The following is a 17,402-nucleotide window of genomic DNA, read 5'->3' on the forward strand; positions in this document are numbered from 1 at the left end:
GGGAAGTGGGGGGGAGGGGTATGGGAGACTTTTGGGATAGCATTGGAAATGTAATTGAGGAAAATACGTAATAAAAAATATTTTAAAAAAAAGACAATAGTAATAAAAGGTAATCAATATGTACAGATTGGCAGTGGAGAAATGAGAAATTAGTGTAAGAAGAGATAAAATTTTTTTTGTAAATAGGGGACGCACATATAACATTTACAAAAAGATAAAAATAAAAAGCAAATTGAAGTGAGCAACAAAAGCTATTATATTAGTAAAAGATCAAAGTTTCACAATATTGTATGCTCCTGAAAACATAAATGAATAATTGATCTCTTAGAGCATCAAAGTTGAATGTAGATGAATTTTAAAAATTGAATAAAACATACCAATTATTGTTAGAAATAGTGAATAATTACACAAACTGTAAGCTAATATTTTCTACCTACATAAAATCTATTAGCAAGTTAAAGTTGTACCTGAATGAGGTTTATTTTTAATTAAGTGATAAAAGTACAAATATGGGAATCATATTAATTTCAGATAAACAAAAGATTTTTATTCCAGCTCTTGAAAGCAAATTATGAATACTCAATGAAAACAATATTATAGTAGAAGAGTTATGCCTAGCTAATTTAAATATGAGAAAAAAATCAGATGGGCTTGTATGCCAAATTATATTTACACTATTTTTCCTAGATATTTATTTTAATATCACTGCAGGTGTTGTTGAAAATATAATGCTAAAATACATTTTGTATTTAATTAAACAGATTGGGAATATAATTATCACTTTGACAATAAACATGGACTTCAGAGAATCAGTTGATTTTCTTATTGGTAAAATAATGTATACAAACTGTATAGATGCCTGAAACGCTAGACTTTAATAAACTCTGCATTCTACTATTCTTATTCTTGCAGATACCAACAATGATATAGTGTAAATTCTTATCTAGATATAATAAGAGATAAATAATTAATAATATTACTTTAAGATTATTGAAAATTGCATTCCAATCCTTCAAAATATTTTACTGTAATTCTTTTTTGTAAAACAATATGACACAATGTATATTTACTCTGAAATTATATCATTTTGAGATATTGGATACTTGAATACAGACAGCATACTTCAGTGTGATGGCTGAGATAATTGAAAAATATTGGGGTGTGTAAATGGCACACACACCCTACACAGAGGGATGGTCATATGAGACAAAGCAGGATTGCTGAGATTAGTTATTACACTCTGAATATTAATTAATAAAATATTAGTAGATTGTTATACTTTCAGAGTTTTCTTTGAAATCATTATGATTAGGATGCCCTAGGCCATTGTTAATTGACTCTTGGGCATTTTAGAGTCCTGTGTGTTGAAAACATGAAATACTGCTTTACAAATATGTTCTCAGCTCTTGGTTTGGATATTATTTTAAATTCAGATATGACAGGCCAATAATTCCTGGGATAATTATAAAAACTAAATACATATTTCTATGTATACATATAATATAAATATATATATGTATACATACATATATACATATTTGACTTTATGCAAAGAATTAGGCAAATGGGGTAACAGTATATCCTTTTATTGTGCTTATCTAAGAGACCATGTAGGTTTATAAGTTCTATTTTCATAGCAACCAGGTATAGGAAGTGAGGAAGTTAATGATTTAAACCTGGAAAGAGATCTTAGGAAGAATTGAGGGAAGAAAGGAGATGGGGAAATGTGAAAATGACATATATGTTTTTTTTTTTAAATAAACTCTTGTTAATGTTACTAAAAGCTGATCAATTATTTAAGCTTACTTATTTTCACATAGATTAAACATCATTTTTCATGTCTAAGTCTCATCCTTTGAATACTTACGTGACTTACTCAATTCTGACAATTTTAGTCATTAAAGTTCAATATTCACTGTCTTAATCTGGAAGCATCATGTCATTGTCCATAGCCTTATGAAAAATGTTGTTATATGGAAATCATTTTATCAAAATTGCCTTTCTTATTGCATCTTTCTGGCAATTCCTTCTTCAACTAATTGGCCTTTTATTTCTTTATTGATATAGTAATATTAAAAAATGAACCTAAATGTTATTAAAATCAACTTGAGTATAAATCACATACATAGGATAGTATAAACCACATATACAAGATAGTATAAAAAACTAAGATTAGCTTTGTACATACTGTTGAAATATGAGGCTTTGCAAGTCCTCAGATGAATCTTACAGAAGAAAAGAAGCTCCAAATAAATATTAGGAATTTGATGCTATAAAATATATTTTTAAAATGAAGCTATGTTGGGGCCTAGCAAACACAGAAGTGGATGCTCACAGTCAGCTATTGGATGGATCACAGGGCTCCCAGTGGAGGAGCTAGAGAAAGTACCCAAGGAGCTGAAGGGGTCTGCAACCCTATAGGAGGAACAACAATATGAACTAACCAGTATCTCCTGGAGCTCATGTCTCTAGCTGCATATGTATCAGAAGATGACCTCTGTCGGCCATCATTGGAAAGAGAAGCCCATTGGTCTTGCAAACTTTATATGCCTTAGTAGAGTGGAACTCCAGGGCCAAGAAGTGGGAGTGGGGGGGGAGGGCTTGGGGGACTTTTGGGGTAACATTGGAAATGTAAACAAAGAAAATACCTAATTTTAAAAAAATTAAAAAGGAAAAAAAAAGAAAAACAAGATTATATTCCTCAAATTAAGTCTCAAATAAAACATGCATTTACATGTGAAAAATGTGTCAATGAATAAATGAAAAATTATTAACAGCAAAAAAGAAAAACAATTTAAAAAAACAAAAAAATGAAATATTCTTCATTATGATTTCCAACACAAGAAACCATTTATTTAGCTTTCAAGGTAATATTAAGTGGCGAAAGTATAATGATGCTGAAAACCTGACCATCAAAAGTCGTTTTAAGTGGGATAAGAGAGGGAGCAGCATAAGTCATATGTTAATTTAGAAACTGAATAACAAAAATTTCTGTTCATATATAATTTCTAAGAATGGAGAATAACAGATCAATTCTCATTACCTAAACCTCTCTGGAGCAACATCATAAAAAAAAAAAAATCTTTGAATGCAACTCAACACAAAAATTCCAAATTACTTAAAACATTAGTGATTCTTTGTCATTGTTCATTATAATCTGGGTGATAAGAGCATGTCAAACTTTAAAATGTTTGACAAGTCTAGGGCCTTATGCAAACAGAGAAGTTTAGACATCAAGACTACAAAGTGAGTTGTATCAAGTAGTAAATCAAGAATTTGAATAGATGGATGCTTTTTCTTATTTTTGAATGTTTGTTGTAGGAAGTAAATTGTGATGCTGGAGAAGGTAATTTTTAACTTTAGTAATTATTGAAAACTAACTTCCACAATACTATTTATGAAAATGGATGTTAAATTTTTAGCAGTTAATGATTCTCCAGTTTAAAACTAAGGTCACATACTTACTTATTTGAATGTGGAACATCTTTCTAATAAGGATGTTCATAAAACAAATAATTGTTTCCTGGGAGGACAATGTACAGTGAACAAATCTATGATAATTGTTTTACATAAAACTATAAATTAGATTAAAGATGTGATTTCTGTTTGCTCATGTCATAGGTCACTAACAATTTATGAAAATTTGTACTATAATAGATTTGTAGTAGTAGTAAAAGATTAGAATGAAAATTGATGTGTACACATTACATTATATCATACCATATACAGTTAATATTTTTGAAACTTATACTTTATCTTAATATCATGAAAAAGATGGTGATAACACACACCTTCAATCACAGCACTTAGGAGGCAAGTTTTGGGGGATATCTGTGAGTTCAAGGCCAGCCTGGTCTCCATAGTGATGGAGGCTGATTCCTGACCCAGAGCTTCTACATAAATATGTATATGTGCAGTCATTCACACATATTTTCAAGTGAATACAGGCATGCACAAATATACACACGTCCTGTTCTTGTCCATCTGACATTTTTACATGTATTCTGTTTGTTGTATCTCTAGCAGGTTGGCTAGTTCTCTTATGTGGCTAGTCAGTAATTTACAAAGTGAACAATCAGGAGTCAGAAGTTGTTGATTTTGGCAAAAGGTGTCATAGAATAAGATCTTTGCCCCTGTCTCATTCTGTGGAATCAAGATCAATATGAGGCATGACCAGGAATATATGGGTTAAGGTAAAAACATAATTGTAGAATTCCTGCCTTTTTAAAAGTATAAATGATAATTAAGTATCTAATTTATTAAATGATTTAGATGTAATGAGAGCACAGAAATATGTTCATTGCACACAGAAGAGAAAAAATATTTCATCAAAAATATAACTCAATTGTGATCCGATTTCCTCTCTAGCTTCATGAGTGTTCAAGCAGTAAACTCTAACCTTATTTCGATTTTAATGTGTAGATATGTGTGCCCATGAATATTAATGCATATCATGTGCATGAAGGTAACCACAATGGCAGGGGAGAGTACATAACTGCTTGCTGGAAATAGTACCTGTTGTAACAATATCAAACTTATTTTTCTTGTAATAAATAATTTGTATTAAATAACTACATATCCCCAAAAGTTGGAGGCACATATTTAAAACTATGGGCCTTTATAATTAAAATAATAAACAATAGTAGAATTTTGAAACTGAGTTTTGTATCTAGTGTAGTCAGTCTCTGAGCACACAGTCCCATATACATCTATTATGTGTAACTGACTAGTGAGAAACCTGATTAAAAGGAAGAGAAATAACTACACAATTGTCAGTGTAAAATATAATTTCAAATCTTGGAAGTAACAGAAAAAAATATAAAATACAATGAAATCAAATGTAAACTCAGGAAGTAGGAAGTAGGGTGACCCTCTAGAATGTACCAGAGACCTGGAAGGTGATAGATGCTCAGGACTCAAAGGGGGTCAGGGGGACATAGATGAACTGACCTACAATGGGAAGAGAGACTTTGAAGAGTTCACCTCCAGTAAAAAGAAAGGGCATCAAGTGGAGGGATAGGGTTACCATCATACAGTCCAAAACTCTGACCCAGAATTGTTCCTGTGTGAAAGAACTTCAGAAACAAAAATGCAGAAGGGCCTAGGGAACAGAAGGTCCAATGACAGGCCCAAATTGGAATCCAGCTCAAGGAGAGGCCCTAAGGCCTAACACTATTAGTGATGCTATGATATGCTTACAGACAGAAGCCTAACACACCTGCCCTCTAAGAGGCCCAACAAGCAGCTGAGTCATGTGCAGATATTTACACCTATCCAATGGACAGAAGCTGGTGACTCTTATGGTCTAATTAGGGAAAAGCTGAAAGAATCTGAGGAGGAGGTTGGCCCCATAAGAAGGCCAGCAGTTTTAACTAACCTGGGCCCCCAGGATCTCTCAGACCCTGCACCACCAACCAGGCAGCATAAAGCAGCTGATATGAGGCCTCCTACACATATACAACAGAGGACTGACAGGTTTGGACTAAGTCAGAGAAGATATGCCTAATCCTTGAGAGACTTGGGACCCCAAGGAGTGGGGGAAGTCTGGTGGAGTGGTGGTGGGGTAGGGGCATCCTCTTTGAGAGGGTTGGGTTGAGGAGGGGGAAAAGATGTGGGATGTGGAAGAATCAGAGGGTGGACCAGGAGAGGGATAAAGTCTGGACTATAAGAAGATTAAAGAATAAAAAAAAAATAGTAATTTCAAATCTTGTAAGTAAAAGAAAAAATATAAAATACAATGATATCAAAGGTAAACTGTTAAATTTTTCTTCAGAGAATATATAGAAAGCTAAATGCTAATATTTTATTCCTTTCACATTCTCCAACTTATGGAAATTTAGTAGAGATACATAGAGAATTGTTATTTTGTTAATTCTTAAAGTAGTCTTGATTTCTGGTGTTTTAGGAACATCAATGATCCGCAGACACAATGATGAAATCGTTTTTCTATTATTTAAAATGGTGAATCTTTATTGTCAGTTTTGCTGTATGTGAGAATTATCCAAGTACACCTCTGGGAATGCCTCTGAAGAAATTCTTAGAGGTTAACCTGAGGATAGAAGACTTCCTTGAAGATAGTCTGGGTCCTGAGGCAGAATAAAAAGAAAAAACATAACCAAGAAAGCCTAAATATCATGTGAAACCCTCTGTAAAGTATGATTTGCCTGTTTGAGAAGTCCAATATGCATCTAGAGCTATGAATCCCACCATTTTTCAACCATGAAGGATGCTAAGTCTCTTAAATAATGAATGCAAATAAGTTTGTTTTACTCTTGCTGGTTGTGGTGATTGGTCTGGTGGTTTATAACAGCATCTGGAAAAATTGCCAAAACACTGGACGTCCATGCAGACCCAGAAGCTGTGGAAAGCATTGAAGTAAGTACACATGGGAGTGTTGATACAGGGTGAGCTAGAGTATAATGGCTTGGCAAGTGGTCTTCTGAGAAATCAGCTTAGGGCAGAACGAACTGAAATATATATGCATTAAGGGTCTGTTTAAGGGAGTCAAAAGTAGTTAAGTTTATAGTTCCTTGTTATGGGCTTCTATATTCTGTAAGATGTGTTTCAGTTACTTAATTATGGAAAAAACACACAAAAAATTCTACAGTCCTGTTAAAATGTGTTTTAGTATCAAATAGTATGTCTTTTTTCCCATTAGTTCCCATTTAAATTCAATATCAGCTGACCAAACAGTCTACACATAAATTTTCCTTATTCTATAATTTTTTTCTAACCTTATCTCCAGGAAAGGTTTCTATGATGATAAAAAGTTGTATAAAGTATATAAAAATACACAACTGATTTAGCAGAAAACCTATTGTTAAGATATATAACAGTGTTATATATTTTGTGATATATTTTAAAAATCCTAAAGTTTCTAATTAGTATAGCCTAATTAATCCATAAGAACAATACTGCTTCTAATTTTATTGGTAGAATTACAAAAGTTTGCCTCTTTCATGAAGCTTATTTAAACACATTTAATTTCCTTTACTAATTATTAAATTCAAAGTTAAGATCTAAGTTGAGCTTTTATATGAAATTTAGATTGGTATATGCTGTCCTTAAACTTATGCATAGACAAGCTATGACTATTTTATATATATATATATATATATATATATATATATATATACCTTATTGAAAAACACAAAGTATGAGAATAATAGATATGAGAATTTTTACAATTCTTAGATATTTTTGAATCACAAAGTGTAATAGAAACATGATTAGCAATTATTAAAAAGTATTTATCTCAGAGAGAATCATTGTATGTTTTCTACTGTGTCCTCCCCTTACTATCTGTGGTCCTCAGTTACATTCACATGGGTCCAAGTATTTATCCTAGAAATAAATAAAAGGATAAAACCTGGAGATTTACTCAACAGATGAAAAGAAAATTCCAGTATTATGGAACAAAGAGTAACTTTAATTATTAGTCTCTTTTATATATCCAAGGAAAGGCAAAGTTCTCTCATAGAATTTTATTTATGGAATGAAGCTCCCACCATTTATCTAAGCAGGACAAAAAGCATTTTCAGTATTGACATTCCATTGGTCTCAATAAAGATTGTGTATGGTTTGAATACCATGCTGTAATGGTTGCAGTATCAGGTAACTAGTTATTTCTAGAACATTAGAATAATTATAAAGTATAGATTTTTTTTTTACTTTAAATGGCATGGGAATAGGATTAGTGCCAAAATTCATATTATATTCCAAGATTTAGTGAAGTGAAAAGAAATCTAGGAGTTATTGTAATTATCAAGTCAAAGCATTATACCACTCTGTGTGGAGGTACTTATTTCTAATACAGAATTGATGAGTCTCATGTGACTAGTGAAAAGCACCACAATCTATTTGTTGAAACATAGCTACACTACTTATGACCCCCACCTAGTCCTAGTTCTAATTATGCAAGCCTAAAATTAATTCATAAAAAATACTACTTCTTAATTTTCAAAGATAGCCTATTATGACTATTTTGAAGACTGGCTCTCTGGTTATAAAATACAAACCAAACCTTTCCATGTGAAAAAAAAATTTACTTATTTATTTTTACTGGATATTTTATTTATAAACATTTCAAATGTTATCCCCTTTCACAACTGTAGCTCCAGCAACCCCCTATGCCACCCCCTCTTCCTGTTCTATGAGGGTGTACACCCACACACCCATGCCCTCCCAACTACTCACCCTTGCATTCCTCTACACTGGGGCACTAAGCCTTCATGAGACAAAGGTCCTCTTCTCCCTTTGATGCCCAACAAGGCCATTCTGTGCTACATATGCAGCTGTAGTCATGGGTTCCTCCATGTGTACACCTTGGTTGGTTTAGATCCTGGGAGCTCTAGTTAGTTGATATTGTTGTTCTTCCTATGGGGTTGCAAACCCCTTCGGCTCCTTCAGTCCTTTCTCTAATTCCTCTATTGGGGACCCAGTGCTCAGTTCCATGGTTGGCTGTGAGCATCTGCCTCTGTATTTGTTAGGATCTGGCAGAGACTCTTAGGAGACAGCTATATCAGTCTCATGTCAGCCTATGATTCCTGGCATCCACAATAGTGTATGAGTTTGGTGACTGTATATAGGATGTATCTCCAGGTAGGGAATTCTCTGCATGACATTTCCCCCAGTCTCTGCTCCATACTTTGTCTCCACATTTGCTCCCTAAGTATTTTGTTACACCTTCGAAGAAGGACTGAAACATCCACACTTAGGTCTTCCTTCTTCTTGAGCTTCATGTGGTCTGTGAATTTTATCTTGTGTATTCCAAGCTTTTGGGCTAATATCCACTTATCAGTGATTGCATACCATGTGTAATTGTGTTACCTCACCCAGGATGATATTTTCAAGTTGCATCCATTAGTCTGCGAATTGAATGAAGTCATTGTTTTTGTTGTTGTTTGTTTGTTTTATTGGATATTATATTTATTTACATTTAAAATGTTATCCTCTTTCCCAGTGTTCCCTCCAGAAACTCCCTGTACCATCATCCCTCCCCCGGTTTCTATGAAGGTGCCCTCCACCACCCACTCACCAACTCTGGCCTCCCTGCCCTGGCACACCCTTACTCCCTGGGGGCATTGAGCCTTCCCAGGACCAAGGGCCTCTTGTTGGACATTGATGCCCAAGAAGGCCATCCTCTGCTACAAATGCAGCTGGAGCTACAGGTCTCTCCATGTATACTCTTCGGTTAGTGATTTAGTCTTTAGGAGCTCTGGCTGGTGGGGTGTCTGGCTGGTTGATATTTTTGTTCTTCCTATGGAGTGCCTGTAAATATGCAGATTATATCGCTAGGGACCAACCTGTGACCTTTTCTCAGCAACATATGCCCACCTTCAGGAAGAGGATGGTATGGGAAATCCTACACAGTCACTGTAACAACATCCACCTGGTTGCTATGGTCCCCATCCCTGTTCTTTTCCATTGCTGTTTCTAATATACCTCAGGAAGGATGAGTAGAAGAGATTTAAAACACATACTGGGCTGCCTGACTAGATGAAGCCCACTCTCTTCAATATAGTCCTAACGTGGGATGTGGGACTGATTGATGCCCTAATGCCATCTCTAGGATGCATGCAACTATTGCAAGCTTAGAAACTGCTGCTGCCCAACCCACAGGAGACCAAGTGTTGAAGAAACCCTGTTTTAATGCTGGATTTAGTCACTCAATTGTTTTTGTTTGTTTGTTCATTTGTTTGTTTTGTGGTTTTGTTGTCTATTTGTGTTTTGTTTTTTGTTGTTGTTTGTTTTTTGATTGTGTACTTGATTTTGTCTTTTGTTTTTGATTGGTTGGGAGGTTTTGTATTTTTATTTTATGTTTTTTTTTCTTTTTTTAAAATTAGGTATTCTCTTCATTTACATTTCCAATGCTATCCCAAAAGTCATCCATACTTAAGATAAATTATTTCAAAAAGCAGGATGAACAAAAAGTTTTAACCATTCCTGACATCATTTAGTTGCAGAAAACTCCTGACAGGAAATGCATATTTTACAAAAAGGTATTTTACAATTAAAAATTTCTCTTGCAGAATAAAGTTCTATATAAGAGATTTCTGCACTAAAAATTTTATTTGTAATAAATTGTTTCCTTAAACTTTAAGGATGTCAACAACATTGTAATTATTATTTATTTTTATTTTTATTTTTTATTTTTTGCTTTCAGTAAATAAGAGGCATTTTTATTAAAAGAAGACTAACCTGAGCCAACAAAGAGAGAATTCTATAGATAAAGCCCCGGCTATTTCAAGCTAAAGAATTATATAGCAAAACCTGAAAAGTAACAATTTTGGGCAGCCAAAGCAACTCATATCTTCTCCCAGAGCAGGCAAGGCTTGATTTAGTGACATGTCCAACAGATGCCTCAGACAAGCAAGCAAGCAGGCAGTTTGTAGAAAGCAGAACTTAACCATTAGCCTGTGTAATCTTGTGACCCATCACTTTATAGGAATAGCTGAGGCACTGAAATGTTTTGCAACATTCATCTCTTTTTTAAGAGTAGCTCAACTGTACCAGGAAGTGGTCCATCTCAGGCTACCTGACAGGGTACATTCAAGATAGAGTAATTTCTTCAGGGCTTATGCAACCTAAAAACTATTTTGTTTTTATAAGCCCAGCACAATAAATGTATCCTCTAAACACAATGTTCACCATCACAAAGGCAGCCCTGCTAGCTTATTCAGAGGTGTAAGACTAATGTGGTAGTTTCAAGTTTTTTTCTTTCATTATGGGAATAAATCCCTCCATGGTGTAATTAGAAAGAAGAGAAAGAGGCCTGGTACAAAGAAAATGATATCTGGGAAAATAGCAATCACAAGAAATTCAAACCTTTTACAGAAAAAAAAAATACACTTTTTTCCTTACAGTAAAACATTGGTATAGATAAATGTGCACATTTTGTTAATATTTTCAGTGCAAAAAAGGAAACAATTTGTTTCTCAACTCTTTTCTCACATTTTTATAAAAATATCTCCTTACCTTTGAGAGTAGATCGAAGAGATGTTCAATGTGTGTGTGTGTGGTGGTGGTTGTGTGTGTGTGTGTGTGTGTGTGTGAAGGTAAAGTGCTTGCTGTTTAATCATGGTGGCTGGAGTTCAGATTCCAGGACCCACAGAAAATACCCAGCTCTGTAACTACAGCTACAATTGAATTCTGCCTACTGTTTTCTAGGGAGAAGTTCAGGGTTTGTGTTATCGCTAGGATTGTAACTGAAGCAGTGATGTATCTTTCTCAATGGATCCTATTGACAATGGTGATATTTTATTTATTCTCTTTGGGATTGATCCTTGGTGAAATGGTTCCAGTTTCTCAAATTTCCTCCAATACTGAACCACTGAACCATTCCACCCTTCATTCCGTCTGAAAGGAAGCCCCTCAGGCAGGAAGGCAACAAAAGATCTCAAAATGGTCCCTGAAATTGATCAGATTCACTAGTCTCCATCCCTGCCAGACAGCAATAAAAGCTGAGAGTCCCTCTCAGAGGTAAGGAAGCTGAGCTGCAAAGAAGACTCTCAAAAGAGCAACCCTCATACCAATTGTCTGGAAGAAGTTTAGACCAACTGAGGCACCTGGAATGGACATTCTCCAGCCCTTTGATCCATCTACATGCTGTGCAGTTTCTCCAAGTTCCCAGGTTTTATGAACTGTCACACATGCTGGGTAGGCTTTGGGGATGCAGCTGTTTTTGAGTCATTTCTGCTCCTGTAAGTAACCCCTCACCCATATTCCTATATGTAACCCCAATAAAACTTATCGGTTCATCAAGTAGGACTTTGGTGGTATGGGCACTGTGGTCTGTCCTGGGTTCCTTATGCAAAGGAGAAACAAGTTTTGTCACACTACACTACCTACTAGGTTTTAAGACTGTAAAATTCTATTTATTCTTTGTAATTAGCAAGCACATTGTGTGTGAGAAGATCTTTAGAAGGACACTTAAATTTCTATAATTGACCATGATGGGACAGTTTCTTAAAAGACAAATGTACTACTCAGGACCAACTGAACTATGCTGAGATGATTTAAGTAACCCTGTGCTCTGAGGAAGAACTGAAATATGTATTAACATATTCAAACTTCCCACTTGGGCAAAGGAGTGCTTTGAAATCCTGGACCAAGTTGGGGTTGTGGAGGGCTTCCACCCTCCAAAAACGTTGCTTACTGTTCTTTCAGGTGACATCACACTCAGCTATGGAACTTTGAAGGCTGTGTCTAGGGGCAACACTTTGAGTTAAACATCATTTGAGAGGTTGCCTCTGATGTGGTAGCTGCTAGGTTTAGGACTGGTGTCTTACTAGTGATTAACTAGGACGATTAGTCCGATTTCAAAGTTTAGATAATTAGCTGGTTACAGCACCCAAGAAGGATACTCCTGAGGAAGTATTCTTAGAACTCCTCCAACTTTTTCAGAGTGGACCCCTGGTGAACTGCCGACCTCTGACTATTCACCGATTGGTCTCTGATAATGACAGCTTAATTATCTCCATTCTTTGACTGACCCTGACCTGAAAAGTCAACTGTTTATAAAGGAGCCTCATAGGTTTGCAACCTTGGACCAACCATCTACTAGAAGAAGTGATTCTTCTGACATCAGGGCGAACGACCCGAGAGTACTCACCAGGAGCCAGGCAAAAGGTTGCTTTCGCTTGAATATTGGAAAGGCCCTATTCCGCCATGGGGTAAAACGAACAAAGCCCCCAAAAGGAAAAGTACAGAAGATTGCTTCAAAACCTTAATCGAATCCTTACAAACGCCTGGAAGATCAAAGGGGACTAGTCAGAAGACAGTCATGGATCAGAAACAACTCAGAAAGATCGAGAACCATCTATTGTTGTTGCTCTAAAAGAATGTCTTTCACCAGAGGAAAGAAAGAAGTGGTGTTCTGAGGAGAAATCTGTTACAGAGAAGAAAGGTTGTGTAAAGGGCGAAGGAAGAAGGGGGAACAGCTTGGAGCCGGGAACACGGGCTCAGATCATCCTGGATAGCTGCAGAGGCAATAGCTTACTCCCCAACAAGATGGCAGTACTTGCAGCAGAGAAAAAGCTTCTCATAGACCAAGAAAAGGGCAGAGAAATGGATCAAATCTTTGATATTACAGAGGACATGGAGAAGGAAATTGAGAATGCATTGGGTCCAGGACCCCAAGAGGAAATCCTAAGTTCCAGATTCAAGTTGCAAATCACCAGAGGAGATATTCAGACCCTGAAGAATGGTCAGTGGCTCAATGATGAGGTCATCAATTTCTACATGAACCTTCTTGTTGAGAGAAATGAAAACCAAGGCTACCCAGCTCTTCATGTCTTTAGCACTTTCTTTTACCCAAGCTAAAGCACAGTGGTTACAGTTCCTTGAAAAGATGGACTCGAGACATCAATCTCTCTGAAAAAGAACTCATCTTGGTGCCTATTCACCAGATGGTACATTGGAGCCTGGTAGTAATTGATTTAAGAAAACGAAGTATTGTATACTTCGATTCCCTGGGACAGACAGGGAAGTCTATCTGCGAGACCATCTTCCAATATTTACAAAAAGAGAGCAAGAAACTCAGGAACATTGAGCTGGACCCTTTGGAGTGGAAGCAGTACAGTGTGACATCAGAGGAGATTCCTCTGCAACTGAATGGGAATGACTGTGGAATGTTTACCTGTAAATACGCAGATTATATCACTAGGGACCAACCTGTGACCTTTTCTCAGCAACACATGCCCACCTTCAGGAAGAGGATGGTATGGGAAATCCTACACAGTCAATTACTGTAACAACATCAACCTGGTTGCTATGGTCCCCATCCCTGTTCTTTTCCATTGCTGTTTCTAATATACCTCAGGAAGGATGAGTAGAAGAGATTTAAAACACATACTGGGCTGCCTGACTAGATGAAGCCCACTCTCTTCAATATAGTNCTAACGTGGGATGTGGGACTGATTGATGCCCTAATGCCATCTCTAGGATGCATGCAACTATTGCAAGCTTAGAAACTGCTGCTGCCCAACCCACAGGAGACCATGTGTTGAAGAAACCCTGTTTTAATGCTGGATTTAGTCACTCAATTGTTTTTGTTTGTTTGTTCATTTGTTTGTTTTGTGTTTTTGGTTTGTTTTGTTGTCTATTTGTGTTTTGGTTTTTGTTGTTGTTTGTTTTTTGATTGTGTACTTGATTTTATCTTTTGTTTTTGATTGGTTGAGAGGTTTTGTATTTTTGTTTTATGTTTTTTTGTTTGTGTTTTTGGTTTTGTTTGTTGTTTTTGTTTGTGTTTTGTGTTTTCTTCTTTTTGGGTTTGTTTCTATTTTTTTGTTGTTGATTATTTTTTATTTGTGTTTTGGTTTTTGTTTCTTATTCATTTTGTTTGTTTGTTTTTTGTTTGTGGTTTTGTTTTTGGGTTTTTTTGGTTTGTGTTTTCAATTTTGTATTTTGTTTGTGTTTTTATATTTTGTTGTTTGTTCTTTATTTCTTTGTGGTTTTGATTTTGTTGTTGTTTGTTGCTTTTTTTATTTTTTTGTTTGTTTGTTTTTTGTATTTTTGTCTTTTTTGTGTTTTTGTTTGGTTTTGTCTTCCTGGCCCTACCCCACTGACTGTTTTCCTTTACTCATTTGCAAACTTTGGCCAAGGGTCATTTTCCCATTCTATAGTGCTTGTTTGAACTATTTCAGAAAGGAATGCCCATCATGGTGCCATTTCCTGTTGAAGATCAAGAGGGACATCAGTAGGAAGAGGCAGAAGCCGTTCACTAGCATCTCTAATGTTGTATGCTGTTAAATTGAAGCAGGGTATAGAGGTGTATTTTTTTTTTTATGTTTTCGTAAATGAAAACGATTTGCACCGACTGGTGCTGTTCTGCATCACCGTACTCTGCTGGGCCTCTACAGGATGTAGAACTGCAGCCAAACTACTGACTGGACTCCAGGACTAGTAAGAAAAGCACCATGGCCATTTAAAGACTCATTCTTTCCCAGACCTGACTTAGTTTTGGAAGTTTATTTGAAGTAACTATAATGGCAAAAGTCCATTTCTATCTCAGGTCTCATTGACAAATCCCATCTATTGATGTATTGAATTATTTCTTTTTGAAAAGTTCTATTCAATTTAATTTTTTTCACAAAACGTTTTGGTATATATTAAGATGAAATTGAGATTTTTTTCTCATTAGATTAATATTCCCACTGTGCATAGTTGGGGATTTAGTATTTAGGTTTGAAACCACCAGCTATATACTAATCTACGTTGCATGTGATTCTTTGTATTTAACTTTTCTATTCATTATCTTATGGTTGTGTTTATGCAATTTTTACTTAATAAAATTTAAAGTTATTTAAGCATTTCAGAAGATCTGGTGTCTCCTTTTCTTTTATGGCATAGTAATAAAACCTGGTTTATGAGGTGACCTGAGAAGCAGGTGTTGAGGGTGTGACTCACCAGCTTAAGCCTTAGATATATTGTGCAAACCAGTGATTGTTATTTTTTTCTGGGCCTCTGCAGTGGAGTTAGAATGTTCTAGAGAGCATCCACTCCTTTATTGCAGGCTGTAGAGGGAGAATATATGTGCAGCTTAGTTGAGTAGTGTCCAACTGAGCTGTAGAGTGTGAGCAATGGAGAAACCTATTGATTGATGTACTTGGGGCCACTTGTCATTGAAGCTACTCTGCATTACTCTAAATGGGAAGTCAGGCAGGTTCACTCCTGACCCCTACCATAGACTGAGACTGACACTGGAAAAGGAAACAGTATCTTCATAGTTTGGCCCAGATTTATGGAGAAAAAAATCTCAATACTCTTTTGTTTATAGCAGCTTGAGGATGTATAGAAAAGAAAACACAGAGTTGGGGGAATGGCTCAGTTGGCCAAGTACTTGCAAGCAAGTGTAAGGATCCAAGTTGCACCCAGGGACCCATTAAGATGAGCCATGATGTGTGGCTGTAAGCCTGAAGAGCCCAGGTCCTTTATGACAGAGTGGTTTTCCATCTTATCTCTTTCTTCCAGCCCAACTCCTGCCTTGGGAATATGCTTTTTTTCCTAATCAGCCATTCTTGTTTTTTCTGCAAGTAGAAGTCTATAATCAATTCGTCGAGGACAGAAGTTCCTCAAAAACCTCTGGAAGGTCTTCTGAACCTTGCTATTATCCAATATTAGTAGTTTCTATTTTCAAATGCTTAATGTGTATGCTAGAGAGATGGCTGACAAACCTGAAGCTCGGTGGTAGATGGGAGAGCTTACCCATGTATGATGTTTGAGTCCATGTGTTCAGTCATCAGCACTTTTGGTGGGACACATAGCTGTAGCTTTAAAATATTTATGGATGTTCCACTCCACAGGGAGCACGTAGCAGACAGCCAAGCTCAGTAAGAAGATGAAGTTTCCAAACAGCAGTTTTATTGCAGATGGCTCTGTTCCTTCATAGGACAACTCGTCATGTTCATGTAGTGTGCCATTTCATGTAGCTGGTCTTCAGTAAAGGCAATGCAGTCTTTGGAAGAGCAAATTGGGCCTTAAATGCTATGTTTACTGCAGCTCACACACTAGGATATCGGAGGAACCTGTCAAAACCATTATGCAGCAGCTTTCCTTGAGATTTGTCCCAGATAAACAATATCGAGTTTCAAAAACAAGTTTTCAAGTACATCTGTTTTTCTTCAGAGCTGGGACTGAATCCAGGACCTCACTGATGGGGAGCAAGCACTCTGCCAACTTAGAGTACAAGTCACAACAAAAAACCAGTCACATGCATCGCCCCTCAGACTGTTGCTGCAGGACCGGGCTCCACCTCCTGCGCTCCTCAACATTGTAATTATTTTAGTAAAATCTTTAGGTAAAAGAGATTTTTGTTAAAATTTATATCAAATATTGTTTACAAAAATAGACACCAATATTTAGAAATGTTGTATTAAGTCCTTAGAGAAATGAATACTATTTGGGTGTGATAAATTTGACAAAGCTTGTCATCAATGAAATACAATGTTTTTCAAGATCATTCACAAATTTTTGTTGCAGCTTCCTAGATTTACAAGGGAAAAAATGGGTAGGACTCCCTAGCATTTTCTTAGTTTTAAAACATTTTAATTTCGCCTTTCATTTCTAAAGTATATCTTTGATTTCCCCTGATATTCACCAAACATCCCTTCATTTAATTGTACACTTATGGTTCTGCCATCTGTTCTATGTGTTCATATTTGAAGTTGTATTTTCATTACAGCATTCTTGCTGCTTTTTCTTGTGTCTAAACTATTGCTTTTCAACCTATGGGTCACTACCCCAACAGTGGTTGTATATCAGTTATCCTGCATATTGGACATTTACATTATTGCTCATAACAGTAGCAAAATTATAGTTATGAAGTAGCAATGAACTAATTTTATGTTTGGGGGTCACCACAACATGAGGAACTATATTCAATGGTCATAGCATTAGGAAGT

At 36.0% G+C, this 17,402-nt stretch overlaps 1 protein-coding gene across 1 annotated transcript; it reads left to right on the top strand.

The window, feature by feature from the left end:
* The first annotated feature begins 7,598 nt into the window (after nucleotides 1–7,598).
* LOC110292487 (sentrin-specific protease 2-like) lies at nucleotides 7,599–13,769 on the top strand. Its single transcript, XM_021159801.1, is given in 3 exon segments — nucleotides 7,599–7,614; nucleotides 12,842–13,312; nucleotides 13,315–13,769. Coding segments are annotated over 3 exon segments (927 nt in total). The 3' UTR covers nucleotides 13,755–13,769.
* Nucleotides 13,770–17,402: the final 3,633 nt, after the last annotated feature.

Source organism: Mus caroli, chromosome 4, assembly GCF_900094665.2.
Source record: "Mus caroli chromosome 4, CAROLI_EIJ_v1.1, whole genome shotgun sequence".
NCBI classification, from domain to species: Eukaryota; Metazoa; Chordata; class Mammalia; order Rodentia; family Muridae; genus Mus; species Mus caroli.